Source organism: Rhea pennata, chromosome 23 (assembly GCF_028389875.1).
Source record: "Rhea pennata isolate bPtePen1 chromosome 23, bPtePen1.pri, whole genome shotgun sequence".
Lineage (NCBI taxonomy): Eukaryota > Metazoa > Chordata > Aves > Rheiformes > Rheidae > Rhea > Rhea pennata.
The window spans coordinates 6,296,186-6,323,669 of NC_084685.1; the positions used below are offsets into that span (position 1 = coordinate 6,296,186).

Below are 27,484 nucleotides of genomic sequence, written 5' to 3' on the forward strand. Positions count from 1 at the left end.
TGCCCGTCGCTCAGGCTTCCCCTGATGAGATTTTTCCTCGTTCGTGGCCAGGTAGCACTCGGAAGCCTGTGACCCTGCGAGAAGTCCCTAACAGCGAGGTGGATATCTTCTGGATTTAGAAGGGGTTGGCACTCATCCTGCGCATAGTCATAGCAGTCCTCATTTAAGTGCTTTGCCGTCAAAACTTCTGCGGTGCCGGCTGACTTGGAGACATGCTCCAAAGTTAGAGACTCGGACATGGCCTCCCCGTGGTCCGAATGCCCGGAGCTCTCGGCTAACATGGCACTTGACTCCCTTTTTTCTTGAAGGGAGGGATTTGAGGCACCAGCTTCTGAGACTTCGCTCAGAGAGGCCTCGATCCTTTCTGCAAACTCAGGGAAATTTGGTGGCATAAATGATTTCCACGACCTCCTGTTTACGTTCTCCTTCCTTTCAGGATTCGGACGTCTCCTGGGTGGAGCCGGTGCCGACTTGGAGACATCGCTGCTGAGTTTCAGTGCATCAAAAATGACCCTCTCGTCTAATTTTTTAGCTTCTGGCGGCCTCGATTCAAACACGTTGGAAGCCCCCAGAGTCCCGTTGCTGGATATCGTACTGCTGTCCACCTTATCCAGGGTGCTTTTGGAAGGCTGGTTAAGCTTTGATCCCTGATCGATTTGCTCATTAATCCTCATCGTGTCGTATATGGACCTCTGGGGGACGTAGCAATCCTCTATATAACCATCCTCTTCCTCACCCTTCCCCAGGCAAGTGGGATTCTGCCGTAAACAGTCTGGCCTGCTTAGTGGTTTGCCCATGCTTCCTCGCTTAGAGATGACGAAACGACCCCGTTAACCTCTCACCCGCCAGCACAGCAAACGCATCGCGAGCGGATCCCAAACGCTCGGCTCCGCGCTGTAATCCCAGAGGCGACGCGGACCCCCCGAACCGTGCTCCGCGCCGGGGAAGCGGCAAGTCCCCCAGCCGCCAGCTCCCATCTGCAGCGAGGCTTCTCCTTACGGCCGCGCTCCGCAGCCCGGCCAGCGATCCCGGCGGTCCCGAGCAGCGACGCGGCACATCCCACCCCCCGAAGCCCCGCAGCCAAATCACTCCCTCCGCGCTCGCTTTTTTCAAAAAGGCAACGTCCCTCTCTCCTCGCGACTCCGTCAGCAAAAACCATCCGAGTACGACAGCTTCTGTTCAATAAATATTCCCAATCATCATCTGCGACAGAAGCTGCGGGCGAGTTTGAAGCTGTTAATTTATCCGGTGCGAGTCCTTTAATAACAAAGGCGCTGCTCTGCCGGGCCCGTCATGTATCGCAGCCCGAGCCCGGAGCCGTTCCTCTCATTTTCTGCCCAGCTATAGTCCTGCAAAAGTCCAGCTGGTCTGAATTAGCCTCTCCCCCCGAATCTAGTGTTTTCATTTGAACTAAGCTTGTCAGCGGATATTCGTGCAAGTTTAAACACAGGAAGTTCTTCATTCAGGGCAAACTCGGAGGCTTCCTGTCTCAAAAACACGATGCATTGTTGTTCCTCCGACCCCACCGGGCCGATCGCGCCGCGCCGCGCCGGCCGGAGTCCCCCGAAGCGAGCAAACACCCCCGAGAGCAAGCTAGCTCCCAGCTCGGCGGTCCCGGGGCGCCGGCGAACACGCTGCGGATTCCTTCAGCGGCAGACAGAGAAAGGCTGTCGGGGTTCTTTTTTTTTAAAAAAAAGAAGAAGAAAAAAAAAGCATAGAAAAAGGCTTTAAAACGTATCCAAAAATGGAAAGGGAATGGATCCACATGAATTCCCCCAAGTTCCCAGGAGCTGGCAGAGGGGGGGAAAATAAGGAAAAAAAAATAGAACAGGCGCAGCTGCGGCCGGCGGCTGCCCCCGGCCCGGCCCGGCCCGGCCCGGCCCCGGCTCGCACTAACTTCGGCGGCGGCTGCCGCTGCCGGGCGGCGGGGGCGGCTCCGCGCCGCCGGGCGCCCCGGCCATGCCGGGGGGGGCGGCGGCCGGGCCGGGCCGAGCCGGGCCGAGCCGAGCCGAGCCGAGCCGAGCCGGGCCGGGGGCGCCGCCGCTCTCGCCCCTTTTGTGCGCGGCGCGGCGCGGGGCTCAGCGGCCGGGCTGTGCGCGCAGGGCGCCGCGCCTCCCCCGCCGCCAGCCCCCGGCCGCCGCCGCGGGCCGCATGACAAGCGGCCGCCGCTGCCTTCCTCCGCCTCCTCCTCCTCGTCCTCCTCCTCCTCCTCCTCGTCCTCCGCCAAACTTCCCGCCGGCGGAACAAAAGGCCGCGCTGAAGCAAGGCCGCCGCCGCCGCCGCGCTCCGGCCCCGCCGCCGCCGCCGCTCGCCGCCAGCACCGGGCTCCCGCCGCGCTGCCAACTCCGGCGGAGGGCGGGCGGGGGCCGGGCCGGAGCGCGGCGGGGCGGGGCCGCGGCGGGGCGGAGCGGGGAGGCGGGCGGCCCCCGCCCCCCCTCCCATCCCCACCCCTCGGGGCAGGGGGTGCCGGGGCCGCGGGGAGCCGGCGGGGGCGGCGAGGCGGGGTGGGGGGCAACGCCGCCGGGGCCGCCGCCGCCGCCGCCCCTTCCCCCGCCGCGCCGCGCCGCGCCGAGCCGAGCCGAGCCGGGCCTGGCTCCTCCTCCGGGGGAGGCGGCAGCGCGCAAATCCCCCGACAAAGAGCAGCAACGCCCTGGCTCGACGGCGGCCCGCGGCCGCCCCGGCGCCGGCCCCTTTGTCCCGGCGGGGCCCCGGCGACCCCCTCTCCCCTCGCTTCGCTTCCCTCGCAGCGCCGCCGCCCGCTGCCCCTCCGCCGACGGGCGCCCAGACGCGCAGCCCAACTCGTCGGAATACGGCTTTGCGGCGGCACAAATCAATCGATCGATCAATCAATCTACGGCACTGCGTTAGGCGTCACCGCTCCCGGTTTGCGGCCGGCTCCCCCCCCCCCCCCCCCCGTCGGGGTCACCTGCCCCGAGCCCCGGCGTCGCCCCGCTCATTCCTCCCACGCTTAGGAGATGGGGAAAGATGTGAAACCGCCGCCGCCGCGGGGCTGGGAAAGGGAGCCAGGCTGAGCGCGTGAATCACCGCTTCGAAGTGATGCCGAGAGGGAAGTCACAGACTCGGGGAGAGAAAGCAGGAGGGCTCGAAGCAGCCTCGGCGCATCTCTAGGCAACAACCCACCCGAGGCATCGCACACCCGCAAGACACGCTTCCTGCTACTGCACGGCTGAATTATAACAACAGGCTAAAAATACAAGAGAAGGCCTGACAGGTTCCTAATACACAGAAGCGCCCAACACGCGCTCTCCTCCTCTAGCTGTAACGCTGTAAGACGTTAACCCAGGCCAGCTTGGCTGGCCCCTATCTTCGTTGTATTGCAACTTCCCAGTAAAGCTTCTCGCGCTGCCTTGACATGCAATATAGCCGTTTTACAGATGGGAAATCAAAACCAAGGGAGATTAAAGACCTGTTTTTTCAGACGTGCTGCACCTCCACCAGTCCGGGAGCTCAGAGCACGCCGCAGGTGCCCGCTACCTCCAAAACCATCTCGCATTGCCCAAGGTCAAGGAGGAAGCTCATGGCACCGGCGCGAGGCGAACCCATGTTGCCCGACCCCGCAGCCTCGAGCCCCCGGCTCTCCGGCACGACCGAGGGCAAACGCGCCCCTTCCTTCGCTGGGAGGGCAAACTGCAGCGAGCAGCGACTGGGAGACCCGACCCCCCAAGTCATCATTCTCCCTCCTGAAAAATGGAAACAAGCATTTTGGAAAAAAAAAAAAAAAAAAAAAAAAAAGGAGCTTTTCAAGATTTGGAAAGAGAAACGCAGAAACGCATGTCACATTGCCGAAAGCCACCTGGGAACAACGAGAAAGCTTTGGAAACCCCTTTTCTTATTTCCACGATTAAATACGACCAAAGAAATTTGGCGGGAAGGGGCGCAGGAATGGAGACTTGGCAACTGTGTATTCACCACATCCAGTCCCACCCCGCGACAGCTAAACGACAGACGATCTGCGTTAACCACCGAGGAGCGCCCTCCGGCCTGCCGCGGCTGCGTGCCCCGCTCCGAAGTCGGAGCGCTGCGGGACGGCCGTACCGCGGGTCGCGGCTGGCTCGGCCGCCGACGTTCCCTCCGACACGTCCCGAGACCCTCCGAGCTCATCTCCGGCACCGAGCAAAAGCCCAGATTTTTATACGGCGGGGGAACAGGTCTTGGTGTGTGCTGCTAATTCGATGCAGCTGAAACAACACGGGAAGGGCAGGCCGCACAGCTCCAGAGCTCTGAACCGGAGCCGGCCCGGGCCTCTCCCCCCGGTACCACCTTGCCTGCTGCAGCGCTCCCCGGGCAGGACCGTTAAACGCTCGGGGGCCCCTTCCGCGAGGAATTCCAGGAATCCAGGCTGGGGGCGCTGAGGCTTTTTGTTCCACTATAAAGAATGATCTCGATGTGGAACTGCCAGCTTCACAGCCAGAAATTCTTTTCCTATTTCCTCACCAAGTCACGTGCCAAAAGCAAGCCAAGTCTTCCTCTAACGCATCCCCCCGCCATCCCTAAAACCTTTAGGGAGATATTCGGCGAGCGCCAAAGCCAATTAAAAACCTGCCGTGTCTGGCCTGCAGATCTGAGTTCAAGCTCTAGCAGGTTCCCCCCGGCGCAGGCCACCGGGCATCGCGGCAACGGGAACGTCTCGGCCGCGGAAGCCCCCAGCAGAGCGCCGGGAACCGCAGCCCTCGCTTCAGGGTTTTGCTCCAGCTTCGTATTCGCTACACAGCGCTAGAGAGGGACGGGGCAGGACGGGAAGGTCCCGTTTGAATTTTTGTCCTTTCCGATGGCTCTGAACGGCTCTGGTATGTGGAAACCTGCCAGCGGCAATCTCTGTTACTGAAATAAACGGCTGATAGAGCTTCCAGATCCTCAGCGCAGCGCTCAGGGAAGCGTGCCTGCTCATTTCGCAGCTAGCCGGACCCCGAAGCTCAGCGTTCGAGGAGGGCGGCATGGGCCGAGAGCCCCCCGGGCCCCGTACGCGGCTTCTGCTTAGCCAGCAAATCTCCCTTCACCCGCTCCGCTACACGCTTGCGTTTCAGCCGCGTCCGATCTGGGGTGCCAGCCGGTGGGTGCCGAAGCCGCGCTGCCTCACGCCGGCACCAGGATGCCAACGCTCCCGCTCGCGACCCGGCTGCCAGCACAGGTTTTTGTCTCAGCTCTCGTAACTCCTCACCCTTCCCACCCATCTCCACCTCTCGCTCCTCGCAAGGATATTTCCGCTCATGGGCTCCTGCTTCCTCCCCGCCAAGTCTCTGCTTTCCCACCCGCCCAAGCCCCAGGGCAGCAGCCAGATGTCTGGAAGCTCTCCCATGCACAGAGAGGACGGACGGACGGACGCCACCTCCCCAGGCCTCCGCTCCCTGCACCGCCCAGAGCCAGCCGCCGTCCTGCTCTTGGCCGCGCAGGGCCCTGGAGCACCGTTCCCACCTCCGGACCCGGCTGCCGCTCGGTCAGTCACAGCAAAGCAGCTCGGCTAAAGCCCGCTCAGAAGGTTTTTTTCAGGCTCGCTTAGAAACAGCGGAGACAAAACCAAACCAACGCGCTGGGAAACTGGCTCGAGGCAGGCGCCTCCCCAGAGCCGCCGGACGGACGCCGTCCCAGCGCGAGGGCCGCGCGCCCGGCCCGTCTCCCCGCTCCAGCGGTTGTTTACGCGCGAAAGCGCTATTTGGAAACCGCTGTATTTTTAGCTTTCTTCTGAAGTATTTGAGCAGCTGGGAAGGAGGGACCTGCGTTTCGGTGACTATCGAGAGAGTTGGCGGACGGCTCCGAGCCTCTGATCTGTGCAGCGTCGACGAGCCCGGGGGACGACCGAGGACCTTCCTCCTCCTCCTCCTCCTCCTCCTCGGACCGTCACCTCCCTCCTGCCCGTGCCCGGGCAAGCCCAGCTCGGCGTTACGCGCTCACCCACCTCCGCCGGGTCGCGCCGGCGGCCAAGCGCGGCCGCGGGACAGCTCCTGGCTTCAGACCGGGTGCTTCCTCCGGGCGCGACCCCGCACGGGCTCCTGAGCCCGCGGCAGAAGCTGGACCGCTGGGTCCGGACGTCACGCCGCGTCCAAGCAAGGCGGAGGGAATAAAAACTCGAGTGTCCCCCCAAAGCCGACGGCAGCTTGTGTCGGGAATTCAGCAGCGCTGTTCCTACACGGGGATTTTTAGTGGGATTGATCCTAGCGGGCGGAGGCGTTTGGCCCGCGAGTGGCCCAGCTCTCGGCTCAGCTCTGCGGAGCAGCTCTGACGAGGGAGATCCGACAAACACCCCGATTCCGGGACAGAAGCACAAAGCTGACTCCTGCACCTTCAAAATCGGCCTTAGAAACTGCTTTTTGCGGTTTTGAGGGAATTTTTACCGCGGGAGGTGGGGAAGCGGCGTTCTTTAAAGCCTTTGCTGCCCCCACGGCAAGTCCTGAGGGCTTCATCTCCATTTCACGGCTGCCGCTTTCTTTCCAAACTCGCTACTTTTGGCAGACCTTGGAAGCTGCCGTTTCTGCGGCGCTGCGCGGGCAAGCCCGGGGCTCGCGGCGGGCCGCGGACAGCAGCGCCCGGCCCAATCCCACCCAACCGCGCGGGGCCGGTTGCTCTTGTATCTGCTCGCTTCAAACTGATTTCACGTCGGGCCCCATGTGTTCCTGCTTCTCCGCAGAGCCCTGGACTCCAGGTCTCACCTCTGGACCTACACGCTGGCCGGGGCCGGGCACGGGCACGTCTTCCTCCCCTGCCCAGCCACGCTGGACAACGGCTGCCCATCTCCTCCGCCTCTCTGGGAACTCAGCATTCCTGGTCCGATGCAAAGCTGGTATTTTTAGTATCTCCTGGAAACACTGCAAAGTATCAACACCACCAGCTAACGAACCCTCCTCTGCAAGAGGACATTCCTCCGGCCATCTCCCTCCGCGCGGGCCAGTTGACACCTGGCAAAGTAACCAAAGCATGTGTGGGTGGGTGGTTCTGGAACCACGACCCAAGCTGACTCCTGAAAGAAACGTTTCGATACAGCATAAATGTTTTTTTTTTGTGTGTGTGTGCATGTCAGAGGAGAATCGTTACAATTTGGCCATTCTCAGCAGCTCTCAATTGAATTTACTCTTGCTCTCAGCTTGCCCTGAGACGCCAGGTTCTGCTCAGGCAAAGGTGCTACGTGTTTCCTGCCTTCCCACTGACAAGGTCAAAACTCATCAATGGCTCCTCGATGAACCAGTGCACACCAGCGATGCCGCCTTTGGGGAGGACCAAGCCCGGGCACGTGTTTTGCTCTTCTCCTCTTCTGAGGAAACTCGTTTCTACAGAACGAGGAGGCCACGTGCTGCAGGGGCCACTTGCGCTCAAGCGTCTCCTCTGCAAACACAGTTATTTACAACGCTCCCAGATCAGAAGCCCGTAGGGGCCACGCCACTCCAATACCACAAATGACGCTTTTCAGCTCAGCTTTGGCAACTTGCTGCAACCAGGTCTAGTGTTAGCCCTCTCCACAGTGGCCTAGTAGATCACCCGTTGCCCAGAGTCCAGGTAGAACCACCTCCCTTCCACTCATCAGCATCTTCTCCAACAAGGGAGACGGTGCCTTTAAGACAGCTTAACAGCTGTGAGAGAGGAGGCATTTTTGCTCGTGTTGCTGATGCTCAAAATACTAGCCAGAGATACTTTAAGTAGGTTTGGAAAGCGTTCAACGAGAAGACACCATTGTGCAGCCTGTCCCTGCTCCCAGCCCAGTCCCCCCCCAGCTGCTCCGAACTGGACGACTCCAAGGAGCCACACGCATTCCTTCACGGTCATATAAGGGTTAAAAATACCATCAGCTGGGCTGCGAGATCAGGAGAACAAGTGGCAGATTGTCCCCTCCCTGCCCCATCAGGGCCACGGCGGGCGTGGGACGTGGGATGGGGACCCACCTCCCCGGTCGGTGGGTGCTGAATTGCCGCCAAAGCGGCCCGAAAGGCCCGTGCAGAAGGGGAATGCGGGGCTGGGCGCGCGGGCGCTGCCTGCGAGCCTGCTGCCTTGCCGCCTCGAGAAATAGCCCGTTGAGTATGCGGTATAAATATCTCCGCTCATCAGCTCCCGGCTTCATTTGCGCGCTCAAGTTCAGACTCGCAATCCCGACGCGGGCTACGCGGTTTCCTCTGCTGCCTGCAGACGGGCTCCGCGGGCGGCACGCGCGGGGACACCCCGCCGCGCCGCGTTCAGGCTACGATTACTTTTATCTGCTGTTTTCGGATGGGGGAACGGGATAAACCTTAGCTCCTTTGAGCGCCGAAGGGCTCCCAAGCGAGCGGCGGCCTCGGGCAGCAGCACGAGGACATCGGATGGGCGCTAAGATGTTGCAAACCCTACGAAAACCTCCGAGAAACCTCGGCACCGCTCCCGTCGCTCCCGTTGCTGCGGGCGCGCGGCGGGGCCGCTCGCTTCCCGGCAGTGAAGCGGGAGCACCGGGAAGCGGGAGCACCCGGCGTGCGGGGAGGGAGAGCGGCATCTGAACGGGAAGATGACTAACGCTCTTCATGGCTTTACTCACCAACTGCATCACCACCCCTGGGATTTCTCCCTTCTCCCTTTTCCTTTTTCTCTTTTAAAGCAGGCGAAGAGGGTGCCGCCGGCCCCACGACCTGCCCCGCTCTAAAATAAAACGGGAATGCGTCTTAAGTTATTGCTGTCTAGGGATTCCCCCTCCCCCTCTCTCATCCTCCAGGATAAAACCTTTACTGGCACGAAGCAGCACTGCCTGAGCGCAGCGCGTTGAGCAACTCCGGTTTCACGAAACCGCCCCGAGAGCCTCGCGGCAGGAGGAGGAAGGGCAGCACGGAGCGAGGTGGCTTTGCTTGCTCAGCGGTTAACTCTCGCCCCGGCTTTACCGACCTCCCTGTGGCAACCGGAGGGTCCTCCCCTCCGACCCGCTCCCGAGGTTGCTGCAAAAAAAAAGCGAACTGGAAAGTCCTTTGTTGCTGCTAAGCATCGCTGCTGCAAATTCATTAATTTGGTGAACAGCGTTTCATTAGCACGTGGATTTCTCTCCCCAGCAGAGGAGACGGACAAACAGAGATGACACCGCGCTTCGTGCTGCCTGTCCCGGCAAAGCTGCCCAGCGCTCGGCCGACCCCTCCGGCAGCACCCGCTCTGCACCGCGGGCCTCTCGGAGCCAGAGGCTCGGGGTCGAAAACCACCAATTTTCCCCATCGTTTCGGGTTTGGGTAAGGGTGGGGTTTAATTATTACTCGGAGGCAAGATCACGGATAAAACCTGCTGCGGCTGCCAGCTCCGACAGGTCCCGGCTCGCGAGCATTCCTGCGCCGCGCTCAAACGCTGCGCTCATCTGCCCGGGCAAATCGCCCCGGAGGCGGTCGCCCGCCGGGGTGCAAACCTCCGCCCGCATCCGCGGCCCGTCCCCTTCCAACGCGCGCGCAAGCATCTCGCTCGCTCGGTCAACCAGTTTGCTGCTTCCTCCCGGGTTGCGTCGGGGTGAAGCTGTTCAGGCGCTTGCGGACGTTCCCGGTGGACTCGCGGCGCAGCTTGGAAAGGGAAGGCAGCTTGCGCCCTCTCGGCTCCAGCCTCCGTCGCGAGAAGGAAGCCGCGTCGCCTGGCGCGCTGCTTTTGGAAAGGCAAAGCATCTTTTCATTTCCGAGCATCGCCCTATACCGTAGGACGCCTGAAAGGCTCCGGTGACCCCGGGCACCCGGGAGCGCAGCACGGCTGCCTGTTCCTCTCGGCCTTGTGGGTGAAACGTGGGAACTCCAGAAAACATCCGTAACTAACGCTACGACCCAAAGAGAGTCTAGCTCACAGTTCAAAATTGTCAGTGCTAAGCACCAGACAAGCCCTCAAACCCAAGCTCAAAATCCATTGTGCCAAAAGACGGTTTGCGAGTGAACAAACCAGGGCTCGAGCGTGGTTAGAGTAGGAGCCGGAGGCCAAGCTGCCCAGGCACTCAGGTCTTCCCCCAAAAAACATGGAATAATTCTACTCCAGAGGCTTCCAGCAGGCCAGACTGACGGATGCTCTTGGGACAGAGGAGCCAAGCCCGTGCCTGGGGCTCCCGGCACCACCACTACAAAGCAGCAGCCGCCACCTCCTCTCCTAGAGCTTGCGAACCAAGATCGGCCTCTCTCGCACCGAACGGCACCGATGGCTCCGTCCAGCGCACGGTTCCCTCTCGCCAGGCTTCAGGGAGCAACGGCTGTAACTGGGGTCTGGCAGGCGCCGGGGTGCTGCTACGCGAGAGGGGACAACGCGTTCCCACCGCCCGCGGCCCCTGGGGATTACTTGCCGGGGGAATTCTGCTGTTTGCTAAACTGAGCCAACGCCGCCGTTACACGCAGAAACATCTCAACTGTGGCTCATTTGATTTCAGTCGTTAAAATTTAATATTGCAATAAGCTTTGAGAAAACGAAGCTGACAGCAGAAGGGATGGAGGGAAAAACCGCCCAGGCCTGCACGCTGCTAGTGGGGTACAGCGCAGCAAGAATTTGCAAATTTTTACTGCCTTTTTGTACCAACCTCCCCCAACCCCCCCAAAATCCAGACTCCTCCGAGAAGCACACGGGGTTTATTGCCTTCACAAGCAACGCCAAGGCAGTCCGGTTTTCCCCGAAGCGAACGCACACGTGGCGGGCTCCCGCGCTCTGCAGCGCCGTGCCGGGGGGCTCCGGCCGGCGCTGCCCCTTCCCGTGGCGCTGAGACGCGCTCTGGGCAGGACGGCCGTGCTCTTCCACCACGCTCGGGCACCGGAGGCGATGCCGGAGCCCCGTCACGCAGCAAACAGCAAGCGCTCCCAGCAAACTTAGCTTTGCCTATACAGATTGACCCACAAAGCAGCGATAGAAATAAAGAACTTGGGCTAAACTCAAGCTGAAGACCAAGAGTTAAAGATTAGCTTCCTTTCCTCTGGCTGGCAGCTTACCGCAAGCTAAAACCGTATTATTTTATTTGTAGCACAGCTGTATCTGAAGCGATACATTAGGATGTCCATATATGCACAGACTCCGAACCGCAGAAATGCCTTTCGGCTGCGCTCGATCTCACCAGAAAGCTCGGGGATAAACCAGACGACCTCTTCCCGCCCGGTGCTTTACCATCCTCCCCACCACGCTCGAACGCGCAGCAAACCGCAACACCTCTGCTGCGAACACGGCTCCCCCGGGCAAGAGCCGGCAGCTGCTTCCCAGCCGCCCTGCTACGTGCAAGCAACCCGACTATGCAGAGCGTTGACACCAGGCTCGTCTCTCCTCGGAGCCAGGACTAGGTCCTCTGCGACCTTAGAAAAGGATTTGGGGAGACAGAAGAGAAATGCATGGGTGTCAGTTCTCCAAAAGTTAAGGGTTTGTTGCAGGCTGTTTCTTCTTGGGGCAAGTTTGTTTGAGGCAGGTTTGCAGGCAGGAGAAAAAAAAAATATACGGGCTGCTTTAAGTATAAATTGCTTCAGAAGTCATCTGTTCGTGGTGTCACAATCAGAGCCTTCAATATATCTTCTTTATTAAAATCTGGACACAATGAGCCCACAGAAGTGCCCACCTTTGTCAGGGCTGCATTGGCAACTCGCTTGGAGCCCTGGGGCCATGCCTAATTTGCATCTCATTTACACAGATGTTCATTAAAATTAATGCTTTAAGACATAAAATCTGCCCGCCTTTGAGCCTTCTGGACAGACAGATCAAAACCACTTCTGGAGATCCCCAGCAATCAAATTCCCTGAATGATGAGCTCTGCCTTCCACATGCAGGTCCAAGGAACACATCTGGAGACCTTATTCCCCAAACCGAAGAGCTGCCTCTGGCCCTCATCAGACACATTGCGCACGCTTTTTTTTTTGCAATTCAAAAAGGAGACAGTTTTGATATCGTCCGCTAGCAGCCGATATTAGACATTGAGGAATAAAAGCCAACATGACCAAAAAAGCCCTCTCCTGAGCAGTGCAACTGCAAGGACGCTGAGGCAGGAGAAAGAGCTCCAGCAGCACCATTCCCACGTGCAGCCAGCCCAAACCTCGCCGCTTCGCAGTTCCTAGGACCCTAGGGACCCTAGGGACCCCTAGGACTGGGGAGGAAACGGTGGGAGCAAGACCCGGCCGCAGGGCCGCAGGGCTCTAGGAGCCGCCACGCACAGCCGCGTTTCGGCTCGGGAACCGACGCACGGGCGACCACGGCGGCTCGCGGCCTCCGGGCCGGCGACGCCGGAGCGGCGCGTTTCCCTCCCGTACAACGAACCCGTCGCCCCGCTCCCATCCTCGCGGGCAAGCCACGAACCCGAGCGCCGGTGCTGGCGCGCCGGGAGGCTCCAGCCCGCGGAGCCCGCTGCCGGCTTCGTCCCGCTCCCCGGGCTGGCTCGCCGCGGGTGGGCTGCGCTTTCGCCCCGCTTCCCTGCCAAATTTTGCAGCAGTCTTCAGGGAGGATGGCCACTCGGCACCGGAGCATGAACTATTTAGCGAGAAGTGTTTGCTAAGCATTTTTTTTTCCTTACTCCGCTGCATTCCCTGCTTCCCCCGAAGCCCCAGCCTGCCTGCGCCGCTGCTCTTCCGCCGGTACGCTCACCGCGGCGTAGAGGCGGTCTCCGCTCGCAGGCTGCGATGCCCTTCCACGCGCTGATCGATAGCTGGGACAGCGGTTTCCCTTGGAGAGAACCGTAAGATTAGGCTTGACAAGTATCTGTTGTGCAACGTTTGAGTCGTACAAAAATATTTGCTCTCCGGATGAGCTGCTCGCGGGAGGAATGTCATCACGTACCAGTCGTTACTCCAGCCCCCTCCTTGGAGCTTCTGCCCCATCTTACTTGCAGCCGTTGCAGAGCAAAGCCCTAAAATCGCTACCGCAACTTTCATTTTTCCACTAAGCTTTCTGCAGACAAAGACCTCAACTGCACCGGGTGGCCTCGAAGGCTAATGAGTGACTCCTGATAAGGACACTTCCACCCTGTCACCCTGCCACCGGCTCGTACGGCCGCGGCCGCTGTTGTCTTAAAGGGTCATCTTTGAGGTCACTGGGATTTAGACGGCTCGCAACTGCAACGATCAAGCAAACTGCAACGAGATTGTGTTTCATCACCACTCCTAATGGAGCTGCTCAGCCAGGAGCAGCCCCGCTCTCCGCAGGGAAGCTTCACTGGTTACAAACATCAGAACCTCCCTTCTGGGTGCATTTGTTCCGAGCAAGTGTGTGTGCGTGTGGTCTTTTCGTCTTCTGTTTTTCCCTGGATGACGAAGCTAAATCCCTCCCAAACGACGCAAGTTCAAAGCAAGAGGCTGCCTAACCCAGAGGCACCGGCAGTATGAGGAGTTTGAATCTGCCCCAGGAGTGAGATTTGCCCAAACTCCTCCTTGGACAGGCAACCCCGAAACAGAAATACCTTGTCCTGGTTAAGGCTTCACAGAGCTATTAAATGATGGAACGGGATCAATTAGCCATGTGATGGAAAGTAAATGGCTGCAAAAACACCTCCCCCCCAACACCCATTACCACCAGGATACGAGCGGTAAGATGTAAATCAGGCCAATCATCGGCTACCGAGCAAATCAGTAATAGAAGTTTCACAGCAAGAGAATTTCTAAGCAGTGTTAGTGCAATTAATGTAGTGTAACAGCGTGACCCAACACTGCAATACCACATAGAAATCAAGCACATTGCAACCCTTTTCTCACTAAACGTTTCATGCCGGCCTGATGAAGGACCCAGAGGTGGAAGTATGTGCCCCAAGTGAAGTGAAAAACAAGCAAAAATGCCAGAACAGGTAGAAAGACCTATAGGACGATCTGAGGTGGACGAGGCTCTCAGACCATGCCAACGTACAGTTCAAACAGACTTGGAAACATTCCTCCCTTTCCAAAAATATCTAAATACCAACCACCGCTAAAAGCCATGAGGTATTGGCAATCTATCATTAAACATTGCAAGGAGAACAGAGAAAAAGTTTTTTTTTCCAATTGCTAAAACTTTTTGTCACAGACTATCAACTCCGGCAGTTGATTTTATGTTCTCCAGAGCAGAGGATATTTTACTGCACCAAGCATGCTGACATTTCAGTAACAAACAATGAAGTCGCAATAGCTTGAAGAACAGAAGTCTTAAATGAAGGGCCATGACACTCGGCAGACCTTTAAACACCAAATACCACTTAAGAAATGTCATAGCATAAAGACTTACCTTAAAGTCTGCCAACTGCTGCTTGATGATTTCCACCTCTGTGCCCACCACCCACTGCAACGCCTCGTTCTCCTCTGCTGCTGTTGTCATGTGGGTCAGCTCCTTCAGCCTGTTGTAAAAGTCCTCGACACGAGACAGTGTCGTTTCTACCTGCTCTTGATGGTTCTTGCCTCTCTCGGTCAGCTTGCTGCACTGTTTATTTAGTGTCTCCAGTTCACGTTTCAGTCCTAATAAATCAGGGCTCCCTTCATCCTCTAGCATTTTCTTACATTCATTTTCAGAAGCTTCAATGTCAGACTTCAACTGTTGGAGTTTGCCCAGGAACATACGAACATCCTCTGCTTGAGACTGAAGGCTGTCAGAGTCTCTCCCAATGGGGCCCATGCTGTCTAGCTCATCATCAAGATCCGCCAGTTGAGAGAACATCTCCCTGACCCGATTATTGAACTGGCTGATCCCTTCAAGCTTGTTTTCCATGAGCATACAGCAGTCATTTACTTTCTGCTTCACAGCTTTAAAGTCTTGCTGAGCCACCTCAGCTTGGCATAAAAGCTGGGAGCAGTCAGACCCATCTGGGGCGTCTTCTACTAGACCTTGAGTGAAGTTTTTCAGATAATCCACTTGTGGCTCAAGGGCCTGCAGCACCTCCTGCTGTGCTCTGAGCTTCTCCAAGTTCTTGTTGCTGCAGGCCTGTGGCCCTAGTGCATCGTAGATCTCCAGCTGGTGCTTAGCCCCTTCTAGCTTCTTCTCAATGTTCTTAAAGCTCTCTTGAAACTCTTTGAGCCTCTGTGACATTTCTTCAATGGAGCCTGTCTTGGCTTGCAGCTCTTCTGTGATGGCGTCCATCTTCTGATTGATCCTAGCCTTCTCATCCCGAACATCATCCTCATCAGTTTGAGAAGCGTCTATCAGGATGTCAGCAGCGCTGTTGAGCATCTCAAGCAAGGAACGGCGCTTCTCCACATCACTCAGCAAAGCCTTTGATCTCAGAAGAGTTGCCTCCAGCTGCACAGGGTCCAGAGTGACTTCCAGCTCTGACATCTTTGCCTTACAGTCCTCCACCCAAGGGAGAAGGTCTTCCGTGTGCCGTTGATACTTCTGAGCCTTCTGCAAACAGTCCTTGAGCTTGGAGTGTCTATCAGCAACCTGTTTGCTGAGCTCTTCCCAGTGTGTTTTGAGGCTGACCAACTGGTTTTGCCGAGCAGTCTTTTCCTCCCCAGGCTGGACAGAAAGCAGCAAAGATTCTCCCTCAGCTACAATCATCTCATAGGAGCCACTGTGTTGGTTGAGGCTCTTCTGGAACTCTTCTTGTTCCTGAATTTGGCTCTGCAGCCTCTCTAGTTTAGCAGAAATAGGTTGGCTCTGAGCTTGCTGGCACAGCTTGTCATCTAGCCAGGTCCTGAGTTCATCAAACATATGCTGGAACTGCTGGGAACTTGCAAGCGCAGTCTGCAGTCGGTTCATCCGGTCGGCTGAAATGGAAATAAGATTAGAACGCAACAATTAAGCTGGAATCAAATAAACAAAGTGCAATCATCTTATATCATCTCAGATGCACTAACTGTGTTCTGATTAACAGGAAGGAGCTCTTTCCATTGCATCACTAGCCTTTTTGTTCATTGGTACATGAATTTCTTAAGAATTAGTAGGTAATGATAATGCAGTAGAGTCAGTTCTCCTGACTGATATCTAAATGCAACCTCTTTGGAACCAAAAGGGGCATCCCAGGACTAGAGGGTGACCACTGTGCCCTCTACTACCCATTCTGAAGTTGAGGGACCAGGTTTTTTTCCAAGCACAATGCACGCCATGCTTCAGCAAGCCTGCCCAGCTTGCCGAGGAGCTATTAGCTGTGCTTTCAATACCAGGACTAGACACCTCTGTGTCCAGGCCTCTCACTCGAGGATGTTTGGAGTGAGAACTCTCCTGTGCTTAGTACCATGTGAAACATCCATGCAGCACTTTAGTAAATATGCTAAGTCTCTTTTCCTCTACTATTCTTGGAAACCTAATGATGGGAATGCCCTGTGGTCAAAAATAGGGAGAGGAGCTGGACCCCCCAGCATCTTATAACTAACTTCTCCAAGCTGTCTCACCTGCCAGGTCTTCCAGCCCTTTGAGAGGAAGCGCCACTGTCTCCAAACGTTTCCTTAACTCATCTTTGAGATACTGCTCCCCAATCAGAACAGATAGGTCATCACAGAGGGTATGAGCCTCTGTGATCTCCTCTTCCAGCTGCTCTAGGTCAGAGCGGATCTCACTGGTTTCCTCCAGCTGCTGTTTCACGGCATCAGGCTGTGTGCTGACGGCAGACTGGCTGCTCAGGCGCTGCCCAACCGCCTTCACCTTCTCGGACAGGCCCTGGAGCAGTTCCTGGTACTGGGTGCTCTTCACTATGGCTTGGTCAATTTGGCTGGAGCGGGAGTTGAGGCGTTCTGTTAGCTCTGACCATTTATGATTAACTCCTTGGAGCTCTTCCCGCACCTGGCTAGTTGATGGAGAAACATCTCCGGGGCCAGTTAAGATGCTCTGAGCTGCCTGGTTGAGCTGCTCATGCTGTTGTCTGCGAGCTTCGAATTCCTTCAGCATAAACTGGAACAGAAATAACATAAAAATGTTTGCATAAAACTGACAGCTCCGAGTACACACAGTCAAAACAAACCAGACCTCCAGGGGCTTTCTCCAGCCCACAGAATCACTAGGAACAAACCAAGACACGCCTGGGCAGGACAGCGAGTGGGCAGGGAAGATCGCAGTTTACTGTGACCTTGCAACTTAAAAACCTGGGAGGGGTCCGCGATTCTGGCGATAAAGTACTCTGCTCTCTCTCTTTTATGTCCTCCTGCTGCGTAATGTAACATCCACCAGCTAGATGAGAAGAAAATCTAATTATGTTAACCAGGGCGTTTTATTTTATGATGTGGCCAGTTACCGGCATGTTTGGATTTGGGAGCACGAGGTGCAGACAGGGCAGGCTGCCGGGCGGCGCCCCAAGCCGAGGGGCAGCGTTAACGAGTCCTGCAGAGCATCAGCGCAGGTCTTTTCAACGCAATTTCCCTCTCCAAGAGGGGCCAGGTGAGTCCGTGCCGAGTCAATCCAGTGCAGGGAACGGAGCTCAAGCACTGTGCCCGTTTCAACTTATCCACTGCAGTTTGCACTCAGCGGGGTTTGGAGGACTTGGGAGAGAAGACCTTAGATCTGCAACCGCGTAGGCTGCTCTCCCACCACTCACTGTGTGCAGAGTGCTTTTAATGGCAAGATAAATAATCTAGTAGCTAGTAGAGGTTTGTGTTTTCCTCCTCATGCAGAAACATTCGCAGCTTAAGCCTCAAAGCCTGCAATTTTCCACTTCAGATACCAGAAGAGACTTTCTCCTTCCTCGTCCCTAAACCGCCGAGAGAGACGTGCGCCCGGCTCCCGGCTCACCTGGACCTGCTGCTTCTGCGCGTTCAGCATGTTCGGGTCGATGGAGAGGGGTCCCAGCACGCTCATCATGAGCTCCTTCTCCAGGAGCCAGGGGCGCAGCTGCGCTTCGGCAGCCTGGAAGCTGGCCAGCTGGTTCGCCGATTCCTCCAGCTTCTGCTGCCGCTCGGCTGTCGCCTGGTTGGCTCTTTCCCACCTGCAATCTGAGGGAACGGCTGCGTTGGCAGCGGCCGTGCCACCCGCCAGCCTGCCCTGCCACCGAGCAGGATCTTCACCCTCCCCGTGATTCATCCGTCGGCGGAAACCGCCACAGCTTTTCAAGAAAACCAGCGCGGATCTGTTCGCTCTCCATCTAATAAGCCACTATCCATTTCTAATGGTGGTGTGCTCTTGGGGCTCATAGAAAAACCGTGCAATCGTGATTTTGGTGTTCTGGTCACTACTGCCATGAGCTGGTCTGACCTTGGGTAAGCTACTTCACGTGAGTCTCCGGCTCGGACGCTAGCTCCGTTAAATGGGGACGCTCTCGTACGTATCACACCTCAAACACCAAATTCAGGTTATGTGGGCAGAGAACTCCACAAACATGTTCCTCCTATTTCAAATAAGAAAATCTCTGGACTTTTTAAATATACAGCCTTGTTTAGTCAACATGTAATTACCTTGGATATCCTTACTAATGACTAGAATTTTGTATCAAGCAGTGAAGCTTTTACTCAAATGAGTTTTAATCAACTCATGTTGCTAATACCTTTCTTTCTTTCTTTTTAAAGAAGTAATTTAAGGAGGCAAGTCTTTAAAATATACATCCATCATAGAGATTTCATTAATCGTGACAGTGCTCGTCTCAGGAACACCCTGTACACCAGACAGCTTGGAGATAAGTTCGCTATTTACTGAATTCTAATTAGAAGTGACTCTGCTCTGCTATGACTTTGGAGCTGTCCTGCAATCCCGGATCACTCCTAATGCGACGTTGAAGGACAGAAACCTCACCAAATCCTTCAGGCACTTACTCAGGTCTTCCTGCATCTTCTTCCAATTTGCTGCTTCTGGAGAATCTGGGTATTTATCCAGCAAATTGGAAAGTGCTTCCTTTACTTTCTGGATCTTCCCTGAATTCTGTTCCAATTCAGCTAGGAATGCCTGGAAAATAAATCATTTGCATTTCTTAAGATATAGGGAAAAGAATAAAATCACTGAGTAGGAACAAAGGCAGCAGCCACAAACTGGAGTTGAACATTTTTTTTCTTTGCATTTTAAGAGAATCATTTCATTTTATTAGCAGTATCATCAGCTGACTTGGCTCCAAGAGCAGAAGAAAGGAGAGAGAATTGCTTTCCAAGAGAAGTTGCGGTGACCCAACAAAAATGGCTATAGATAAGCTTCCCTTTCTCTGAGCCAAATGCCTGTAAGCAATAGTCTGAAACCTGGAGAGGGTGAAGCTCCCGTGAGGCTTCCTGCTCAGGGGACCCGCCTGCATTCCGTTCTTGTGAAAGCCAAGGACAGATTTTTGTTATTTGTCCTTTTAACCTTGATGTAGTAAAGCACATCCCCAAGAAACTTTGGGTCACAACGCTCAGGTCTCACTTTTGCTCCGGAGAAGTTACCTTGTTGTGCTCAGCCTGGGCTCTCATCGTCTCCGTCTTGGTAGGCGAGGAGGAGGCCTCCAGCTCGGACAAGGTTCGCTCCTTCGATTCCAGCCACTTCAGCACTGAACTTGCCTCCTCCTGCACTTCTTGCATCTTCTCCAGCATAGCTGAGAGCTGCTGCTGGCGTTCCCGCAGCGCCACACCAAGGCCCTCGTACTGCTGGTTCACATCCGACACATCACACTGGATCTCCGTCAGATCTAATTGCAAAAACAACAGCCTGAGATGAGGAACGGTGCTTGCCTCGCCACTCGTAACCCGGACGAGCGGGTACTAACGTAGCCCTGGGTAGCCGCCGGCTGCCAAGCCCGACGGCCGCGCTCCCGTATTCCCGTCTGCCCGAGACCAGCAATGTCACCACCCGCCGCGCCACTGCGGCTCTTCCGCTTCCATCACATATAGGCATTGACAGTTTGCAAACGAAGCAAATGCCTTCACGTTCATGAGACTGATGCAAGCTGAACCTCGCTTTTCCTGTGTCAGTGCTAATACAGTATTAAATAATTTGTCACCAAAATATAAAGCCATTTTTACGCATCTATTATTTTGTTGAACCGGTGAACTAACAGCAGATAACAGGCAATGATTAAAACTGCATTTCAGATTGAAGGGCTGGATGGTGTTATAATCCCTTAGAACCAATAAATGTAATTGCAGGCCTTAAAACAATCTCCCATTTATCAGCTCTTAACACCATCTGACAGGGTGCCAAGGTGTTGTCACTCCCCAAAGCTGCCTTCTGTCCTGCCCATCTCTGTCCTTCAGCCTGACCTACATCCTCGGTCACAGCCACCTCCCCGCCCCACACCGCTGAGAGTTCGGAAGCCCATTTGCAGGCTCATTTCCCCTGCTGTGAGATGCCGGCGTCACATAGCGGTTTCCCTCCCGTGGATTTCAATGCACGCTGCTGCCACCGGGCACGGACAACGCAGACAGGGATGCAGCGGGGACGGCGGTCTCACCTTTGCAAGTGTGGTATCCGTTCACACTGCCTACCGACCCTCCCAGCGCGGGCAGCACAGAACCTGAGCAGAGGGGACGGGGACGGACAGAAGGACAAGACAGACGTGTTAGGAGTGCAGGCAGCAAGCAGTGAACATTGGCACTCGGCTCCCAAGCAAGCGCCGGCCGTTGTGCGAGGCCAATGCGACCCCGAGCGTGAGTCCGTCACATGGCAGGAGACAACACAGCCCTCCACGACATGGACCACACGGCATCAAGCGAACGCTCGCTGTTTCCAGGAGCTCCTTGCTCTGCTCCTGATGAAACCTGGGGTCTCGCCCACGGTAAGAGCTCAGCACTACATGATCAGCGTTAGCCAGTCGTTTTGGTTTTGAGCCCCCCCTTTTTTTCTTCTCGCACAGCCAACACCCTTGCTCCCCTAGAGGTGCCCCTGTCCTGCTGTACAAGGAGAAGCCAGAAGTGAACAAGCTGGATGCTCCTTGCAAGCAGGCGCCTCTTCTGAGGGAGGCCAGGCTGGAGCCGGCTCTGCACGGACTGCCAGGCTGGTGGCCACATCTCCCCTCCTCAGGAGCACCACGGAAAAGCCACTATCCTAGGAGTGACTTTGTGAATTATAATATCAAGGGAGATTGCTGAAGCCTAATCATACCCTCACTGAAGAGATTAATTCTCCCAAAGGGATTAACTCTCCTGTATTCGCCTTTTCTTAGGGGATGAAGCTATTTAATCAAGCCTTGGTGCACGGACACATTCTTGTTGCAAAGAGGGTCTGAGGATGATGCATCAGAGCATCGTCTTTGGGATCCACTCCAGATGCCTCAGTTACATCCACAATCAAAACAGGATTCTTCAAAAACATTATTGAGCAAGCTTCTCACTTTGAAACCATGCAGAAACAATTACCACTCGTTTTGAAGCTCTCAGACTCCAAAAGGATCGCAGCTTCCAAATGTCACCCCAAGTTTGTAAGAGGAAGGTTTGCCCTGCACGAGGAGGAACGTGGCAACACTCTGTGCTGGTAACATCGCCCAACACGTTTTAAGGGCAGGTAAACTCCAAATTAAAACTCTCATGAGAGTTTTGGGCTGGTAGCAGGCAAATATTAGTAAAGAATTTAGCAAAGATATTGGCTTAACCACCCTAAATCTTGGAATCTTTAATGAGCACAGAATGACAAGACAGATATTCAGCGTCGCCTCCGAAAGAGGAGCTGGGGCTCTGCTCGCTCCTGCTGCGTGCCAGCTACCGAATCCTCCGCACCGTGGGCTGCGCGCTCTCTCCCCATGCTCCCATTGAGCTGCTGATCAAGTTAACCCCGACAAACACATCCAGACTGTAAATTCTCATTTAGTGCAGCTTTTGCCCTAAATGCCCATCAACGATGAGAATCCAGGGACTTGTTCTCATGAGCTGGACAATATCTTTTAGGTGGTTTTCAAACAAACCAGACATAATCTTCACTGCTTCACAGACTTGGAACCAAGAAAGAAACTAGTAAATCAAGTCTGAATATCACAGTCTTACATTTCATCCAGATATAAAACCCAAACACCAGAGTTTGATTAAAACACCTCAGGCCTCCGGAGGGTGAAGCTCATCGCCAGCAGAAAACAGGGGAGTGCCACGTCCAAGCTGCTTCCACCACCTCCCTGCAGCCCCGAGATCTCGGATGGACGAGCTGCTGCAGCGTGAGGCTCCGGTCCTGTGGCCGAGCAGCCTTAAATGCTCGTGCACTTGGCCCATGGTGCCCACAAGGTAGTTCGGTGCTCAGGGCACTACAGAAAGTCGAGGACATCGCGTTACCTGGCACTGGTGGGCTCAGAGCACTCGGCTGAAGCCGTAACGCAACAAGCTGCAGCAGCTCCACCACCACTCTGAGCCTCATGGGACTCAGGCCGCTCTCGGCCCCTTGAAGTTTGTTAAAAAGGGAAAATAACCTCGTTTTTTGCTTGATGTGAGCACATTCATAGAGCAGTGAAAGCAAGCAGACCACAGAGGAAGGGGGCTCCGTGCCAGCAGTGGCGTCTCCAGGAGAGCAGGGCTGCCACTCACCTGTCTTGGCCTGGCTCTCGGGGGCCGTAATCTCCACTATCAGGCTCTCTAGGGCAGCCCCTTTGCGACTGATCTCCTCCACCTGGGCCCCCTTCCCCGTCCATTCCTCCAGCAGGACCTATTAAAAAAATAAAATACGGGCGGGGGGGTTGGGACCAGAGCCTGCGCTCCCCCCTGCAGCCCCATCGCCTCCCACCGCCGCGGCACCGGGACGCAGCCCGCAGCCACCGCTAAGGGCACGCTCACGCGGCGCGAGCCGATCGCATTGAGAAAGTGGGTGTCTTCACGTTTATTTTTGTCCGAGGGAATCAAACAGCAAAACGCTGTTCCCTAACCAGCAGGTCTGGCACAGGAAACACTGTTTTCCCTCCTACTGTTTCTGGGACCTCCCTCCCACTCCAGATGCATCCCGACCTCACATGAGTTCAGTCCCCACAGCTTTCCGTATCGTCCCCGTGTTAATCAGACGCTGGCTGTGTTTCTGTCTCGGATACAGCAGCCTGCAGGTGACTCAACAGGATGCCGCGCTCCCTCTGAGTCAAACCCCTGACATGCCCTGATTTAAAGCACCGCTGGTGCCGGAGAGGAACGGGGGCTCAGATGACAGGAGGCAGCCTTTGATGTCTAGCGAGGAGAAGTGCAGAGCAAAAATGAGTGTGTGCCGGACTCCCACTCCCGAATTCCTCCCCAGGCAGGCAGGGAGGGGGGAAGGAAAATTGGATTGCTGGGAAAAAAAAAAACTGAAAAGCCTCCATATGTTCCAAATTAGCTGCTGCGAGTCAGGAGCGAACGGGGAAACCTTCCGGCCGGTGCCCTCTCCCCACGGGCCCGCGCCGCGCTCCCGCGCGCTCTCCTCTCTGCGCTGAACGCAAGCGGCTGCGCGCGCACACGGGGCAGCCCGGGAGCGGCCGGATTACAGCGGGTCTAAAGCCCCTCGCAGGACCCGGTCCCGGGAGACACTGCCCCGCTCCGGCGTTTCCCCGCCGCTTGCCGACCGCCCGGAGCATCTCTGCAGCCCTCGGCCCACCTGGAGCTGCCGCATGCGCTTCTGCAGCTCCTGGGTGCCCAGCGCGGCCTCTGCGGACGGCACGTTCCCTTCGCTCTCCTTCAACCACTTCCTCACGGCTCCGACCAACTTTCGGAAATCGTCCAGTTGCTCCTGGCAGGCTGACGCATCCTTTTCTCTAACAGTGAAAAGGTTTCGCAGAGTTAGAGCTCGTGCTTCGCGTTGCAATTACCACGGCTTGAATGCGGCACAGTCGTGTCTTCAGGAGCCGCGTTTTTCTTTTTTTCCCTCCCCACGAGTCGCTGCGTAGCAACTCGGCACCAGCCAAAACGGGGCGCGAGCTGCAGCCTGCCCCTCGGCGCGGCGGCACCTCGCCGGCTCCCGCGCGCGGACGGGCAGCGGGGAGCCCGCTCCGGCCGGCCGCCTGCGCTGCAGCGGGCCCTCCGCGCCGGCGAGCGCGCCTTTCGGGAAGGCAGGGCCCCCTCCCACCGGGCCTGCGCTGACCGCAGCTGCGTGGCACTGATTTATTGCGGATTATTAAAAAATTCATCTGCTTTTGCCCGGCACATTTCCTTATCCACTGGGGCGTTTGGAGCCCTGACCTGGGAAGTAGGAGGCACTGGGAATACTGACCCAGTTGAGCTCTGGCCCAACTGCTGGCCAGCCCCTGGCCACGCTGCCACGGCTGGTTCCAGCTGAGGATGCTCCCAAGGGATCCTCTGTAACCCCACTTCAAGGGGACCCTGCAGAGAGTCCGCTCTGCTCCACCACTGCCCAGAGAGCGCAGTCGGGGCCGGCTCCTGCTTGGCACCAGCACCCCGCTCCCCTCGAGCGTGATGCTCCCCGCTCTCGGATCGGCGTGTGGCAGCCCACGCGCTCGGGAAAACATGAATGCCGGCTCCTGCAGCACAAGGAATTTTTCACAACGCCCCCGGCCAGGCTTTTTTTAAAGCGCCCGTTGGAGAGAGCTGCGCTGCGTCTCCCAGTGTGGGAAGCGGAAGGCAGGAGAAGTTCACTCATGCCCTCCCGTGAAAAGGAAGTCTCCGGAGGAAGGGCCGCGCTCGCAGGGCAAAGCTGCCCCCCGCCTGGGGCGTGCGGGGCACCAGGACTCACCTCTCTTTTGCCACCTTCTGCAGCTGCAGGAAGTCTTTCTTCAGGCTCTGCACCTTCTCCTGCTGTTGGCAGGCGCCCGGAGGGAAGCCACAGGAGCCCAGCTCGGCCACCAGGTGCTCCAAGGTGTCCAGGTCCTCCTGGTGCTGCCTCATCTCCAAATTCAGCTCCTGCCAAGAGCAAAGGATGATGCCAACCTTGCTCCTGCCACCTGATTCAGTCAAAGGGGCAAAGCTGGCAGATGAACGAGGCAGCGCTGGGTCCGGATGAGCCGGAGAGACCCTCTGTAGGCAGCACAGTGAATTACACCAGCGCCGAATGGGGGGACACGCTCTGCTCAGCTTGCTTCTGAAGCTCTGGTTCAGCACAGCCTTTCTCCAGAGCAAGTCCCACCTTCCCCTGCCCCTCCCCGAGGCCAGTGTAAGTCTCTCAGAGGCCACACAGCAAACTGAGCAGGGGGCTCAGTCCAGACCAAATCGAGTCCAACAAAAGCACAGATGTTCAGTTTTAGGCCAGCTTAGAATATTTCTGAGGCTGCGGCCAAACCACCCCCAGCAGAAGAGCAGTTGTAGAAAGCCTGTGGAAGAGCTCTAGTGCCAGACATCAGAAATCACAGCATCTCTAAGGGCTTTGGCATATCCACCACTGCGCTCACTTCACTTTGCTGTATTAACCTGTGTAGTTTTTAACTGCTAAACCCTTGCTATATTTGGTCTGACCCCTGAGAGATGGGCTAGAGATCCCTCCAGCAGATTAGCCTGGCTCCAAGGAAATGCCATTCCCATCTCTCACTGTTGGAAACAGTTTCAACTGCTCCACTCTCCCTCCCTTCCTCAAGCAAACAGCTAGCACAGTTCCTGCAGATCCTGGCTGTCTGGGAGATTACCAGGAGGCTGTTTATCCAGGAACAAATCATTACAAAAGGGCACTTCCTAGAAACCCTACACAGCTGGCGTCTCCTCTCTTCTTTGGGCAGGAGACCGCCATCTCACCTGGATGCGCTGGGAGAAGTGAGCAATGTCATGGTCTGGCTGGTTCCCAGACGCCAATGTCCGAGCTCGGCTCTCTGTGAACTGCTGCAACTTCTCTGAGAGCTGCTCATACTGCTCGACCTTTGGGAGGAGGCCTTTGAGTGCATCCTCCTTCTCCCGCTGCTGCTGGCACAGCCTGCCAAAATGCTCTGTCGCCTGTGCCAGCTTCCCCTGCAAGGCAGAGGCCGTGGTGCTGTCTGCTGTCTTCATGAACCGCGTCACCATCTCACGGGTAGCTTCCAGACAGCTCTTCTGCCTGGCAATGTCCTGCTTCAGCTTCTGTTTTAAACACACAAAAGATGCCATTTTAGAAAGGCACTTGACCAAAGCCAAATGAGTAAGAAGAGGCTGGGCTGCCCTTTGGAAAAACAACAGGCGTTTCTAGATGAGCAAGATCATGCAAGAGCAGTTTTCAGTCCTAGTTCTTTTTCCTTTCCTGTCTCCCTGGTCTGACCTTCCTTTCCCAGCACCTGATATCTAAGCTGGTTGCTAGTCAAGGCAGAAGGGAGTTCCTCAATAGTTCTGTGTCCTAGCTCAAAGAAATTAGCTAAAGAGCCTGTTCACATCCCTTTGGGGGAGGTTTTGTGCATTCAGAATACTTTAATTAAACCAAGGCAACTATCTGCACAGCTCAGAAACCCGAGACAGACACACATGCCTATTCGAGGCAAGACAGCGAAGCGGGCATCCTCACCGCGCTCGTGGCAAGCGAGTCCTGGATGGAGGCAGAGGAGAGAGCAGTCGGCTGCTCTCCCTCCAGGCTCTTCTCGATCTCAGCTACAGACTGGAGGAGATTTTCCAGGCTCTCCTGGACACTTTGAGACTGGGCAATGGATTTCTGCAGCAGATCGGAGCGCTCTGCCATCTGCTGGGAAAGGCTCTGGAAATGGCTCACGATGGCATCTGGAGAGGTCAGTGCAAAAGAAAACAGATGTCAGAGAGGTCTTGAGCTTCTCAGCTGGCCTTCAAAGAGCAGTAAGGACCACCTCACCCACCGGGTTTAGAGCTGCAGCAACGCCTGCCGAACTCTGCCAGTGAATCCCTGTCCCCCAAATTGGGCAACAAGAAAGTAAACAAGAACCTGAAGGGTCAAAATGGGGCAAAGCCTTCCTGGCATGCACATGTATGTGCAAGCCCTAGAGACACTTCGTCATACCTGCCCAGCACCTGCTCCTTTGCCTCATCTTCCCCCCCAAGGTGAGACACTTGCTCCTTCCTCCCTCTCTGGTTTGTTTTCACTTTCTCCCCAACCATCCATGCTAATACAGCTGCTTCGCTCTGTACCTGTGGTTTCCTGAACATGTCCATGGTCAGGGGCCGGCTCTCCTTGTATCTCCAGCAGTGAACGAGCTGCTTTTTGGAGCTTTTCCACTGGCATCTGGTGCTCAGCCAGGTTTCCTTGCAGCTGCTGCTTTGACACAAGACAAGACCAATGTCAGCGGCCAGTCACACTCTAGAGACCTTCACCTGCTGGCAGCACAGGGCTCCACATAAACTCTCTTGAGGTTGCTGCTTGGGGACTTCCTGAGCCTACAGGTATATCTTTGCACTTGGCCAGCAAAAAAGCAAATAAATCAAGTCTCTGTTGCTGCTGACTTCTAACACTGCTTCTGCTCAGAGCAGAGGCTGTGCTCCTGCACACACTCCCCCAGGGGATCACCCAGAGGTCATATACCTTAGCACTAGCGAGCTGTTTTTGCAGAACAGCAGGATCTGAAGAAACTGTCTCCAAGAGGAGTTTCCCAACTGCTGCTTCACTCTGCTGCAGCCACGTCCTGAGAGACTCTGCCACCTCCTGGAACTGCTGGTAGTGATCCAGCAAGGTGGTTAGATGGGAGCCAAGCTTGGTGCACTGCAAAGGAGCAATAAGACATGTTGTAGGGATGCGCACGAGTACGGAACAACTTGGGTGCCTCTGGAGAAAGCAGAGAAATCATTAGTGGGGAGGGAGGGGGGAAATGAATCTTGCCATGTTTTAGAGGAATTATAGGAGACAGCACGCAGACCAACACCAAGAGAGAGACTGTTATTCCAGCATAAGCCCTGGAAGAAGACAGTCTTTGTCCTGCAGTCTGCATATATGCTAAAGGCACAGTCAGACTCAGGGAAACTCTGCTATCATTACT

The 27,484-nt window shown here is 56.1% G+C and overlaps 1 protein-coding gene across 21 annotated transcripts in view; it reads right to left on the reverse strand.

The window, feature by feature from the left end:
* Window positions 1-27,484, reverse strand: part of MACF1 (microtubule actin crosslinking factor 1) — a 145,647-nt gene that overhangs the window by 44,331 nt on the left and 73,832 nt on the right. For 19 of the 21 annotated variants that reach the window (XM_062593776.1, XM_062593793.1, XM_062593788.1 and 16 more), the window contains 13 exons: window positions 27,034-27,210; window positions 26,643-26,766; window positions 26,053-26,261; window positions 25,320-25,637; window positions 24,331-24,497; window positions 23,239-23,395; window positions 22,212-22,329; window positions 20,159-20,221; window positions 19,155-19,396; window positions 18,561-18,690; window positions 17,548-17,747; window positions 16,218-16,713; window positions 14,122-15,593 (listed from right to left, as the gene is read on the reverse strand). In XM_062593776.1, the coding sequence (XP_062449760.1) occupies window positions 14,122-15,593; window positions 16,218-16,713; window positions 17,548-17,747; window positions 18,561-18,690; window positions 19,155-19,396; window positions 20,159-20,221; window positions 22,212-22,329; window positions 23,239-23,395; window positions 24,331-24,497; window positions 25,320-25,637; window positions 26,053-26,261; window positions 26,643-26,766; window positions 27,034-27,210 (3,873 nt within the window). The remainder of the gene's footprint in view (window positions 1-14,121; window positions 15,594-16,217; window positions 16,714-17,547; window positions 17,748-18,560; window positions 18,691-19,154; window positions 19,397-20,158; window positions 20,222-22,211; window positions 22,330-23,238; window positions 23,396-24,330; window positions 24,498-25,319; window positions 25,638-26,052; window positions 26,262-26,642; window positions 26,767-27,033; window positions 27,211-27,484) is intronic. The other 2 variants (XM_062593789.1, XM_062593780.1) reach the window with 1 other exon arrangement.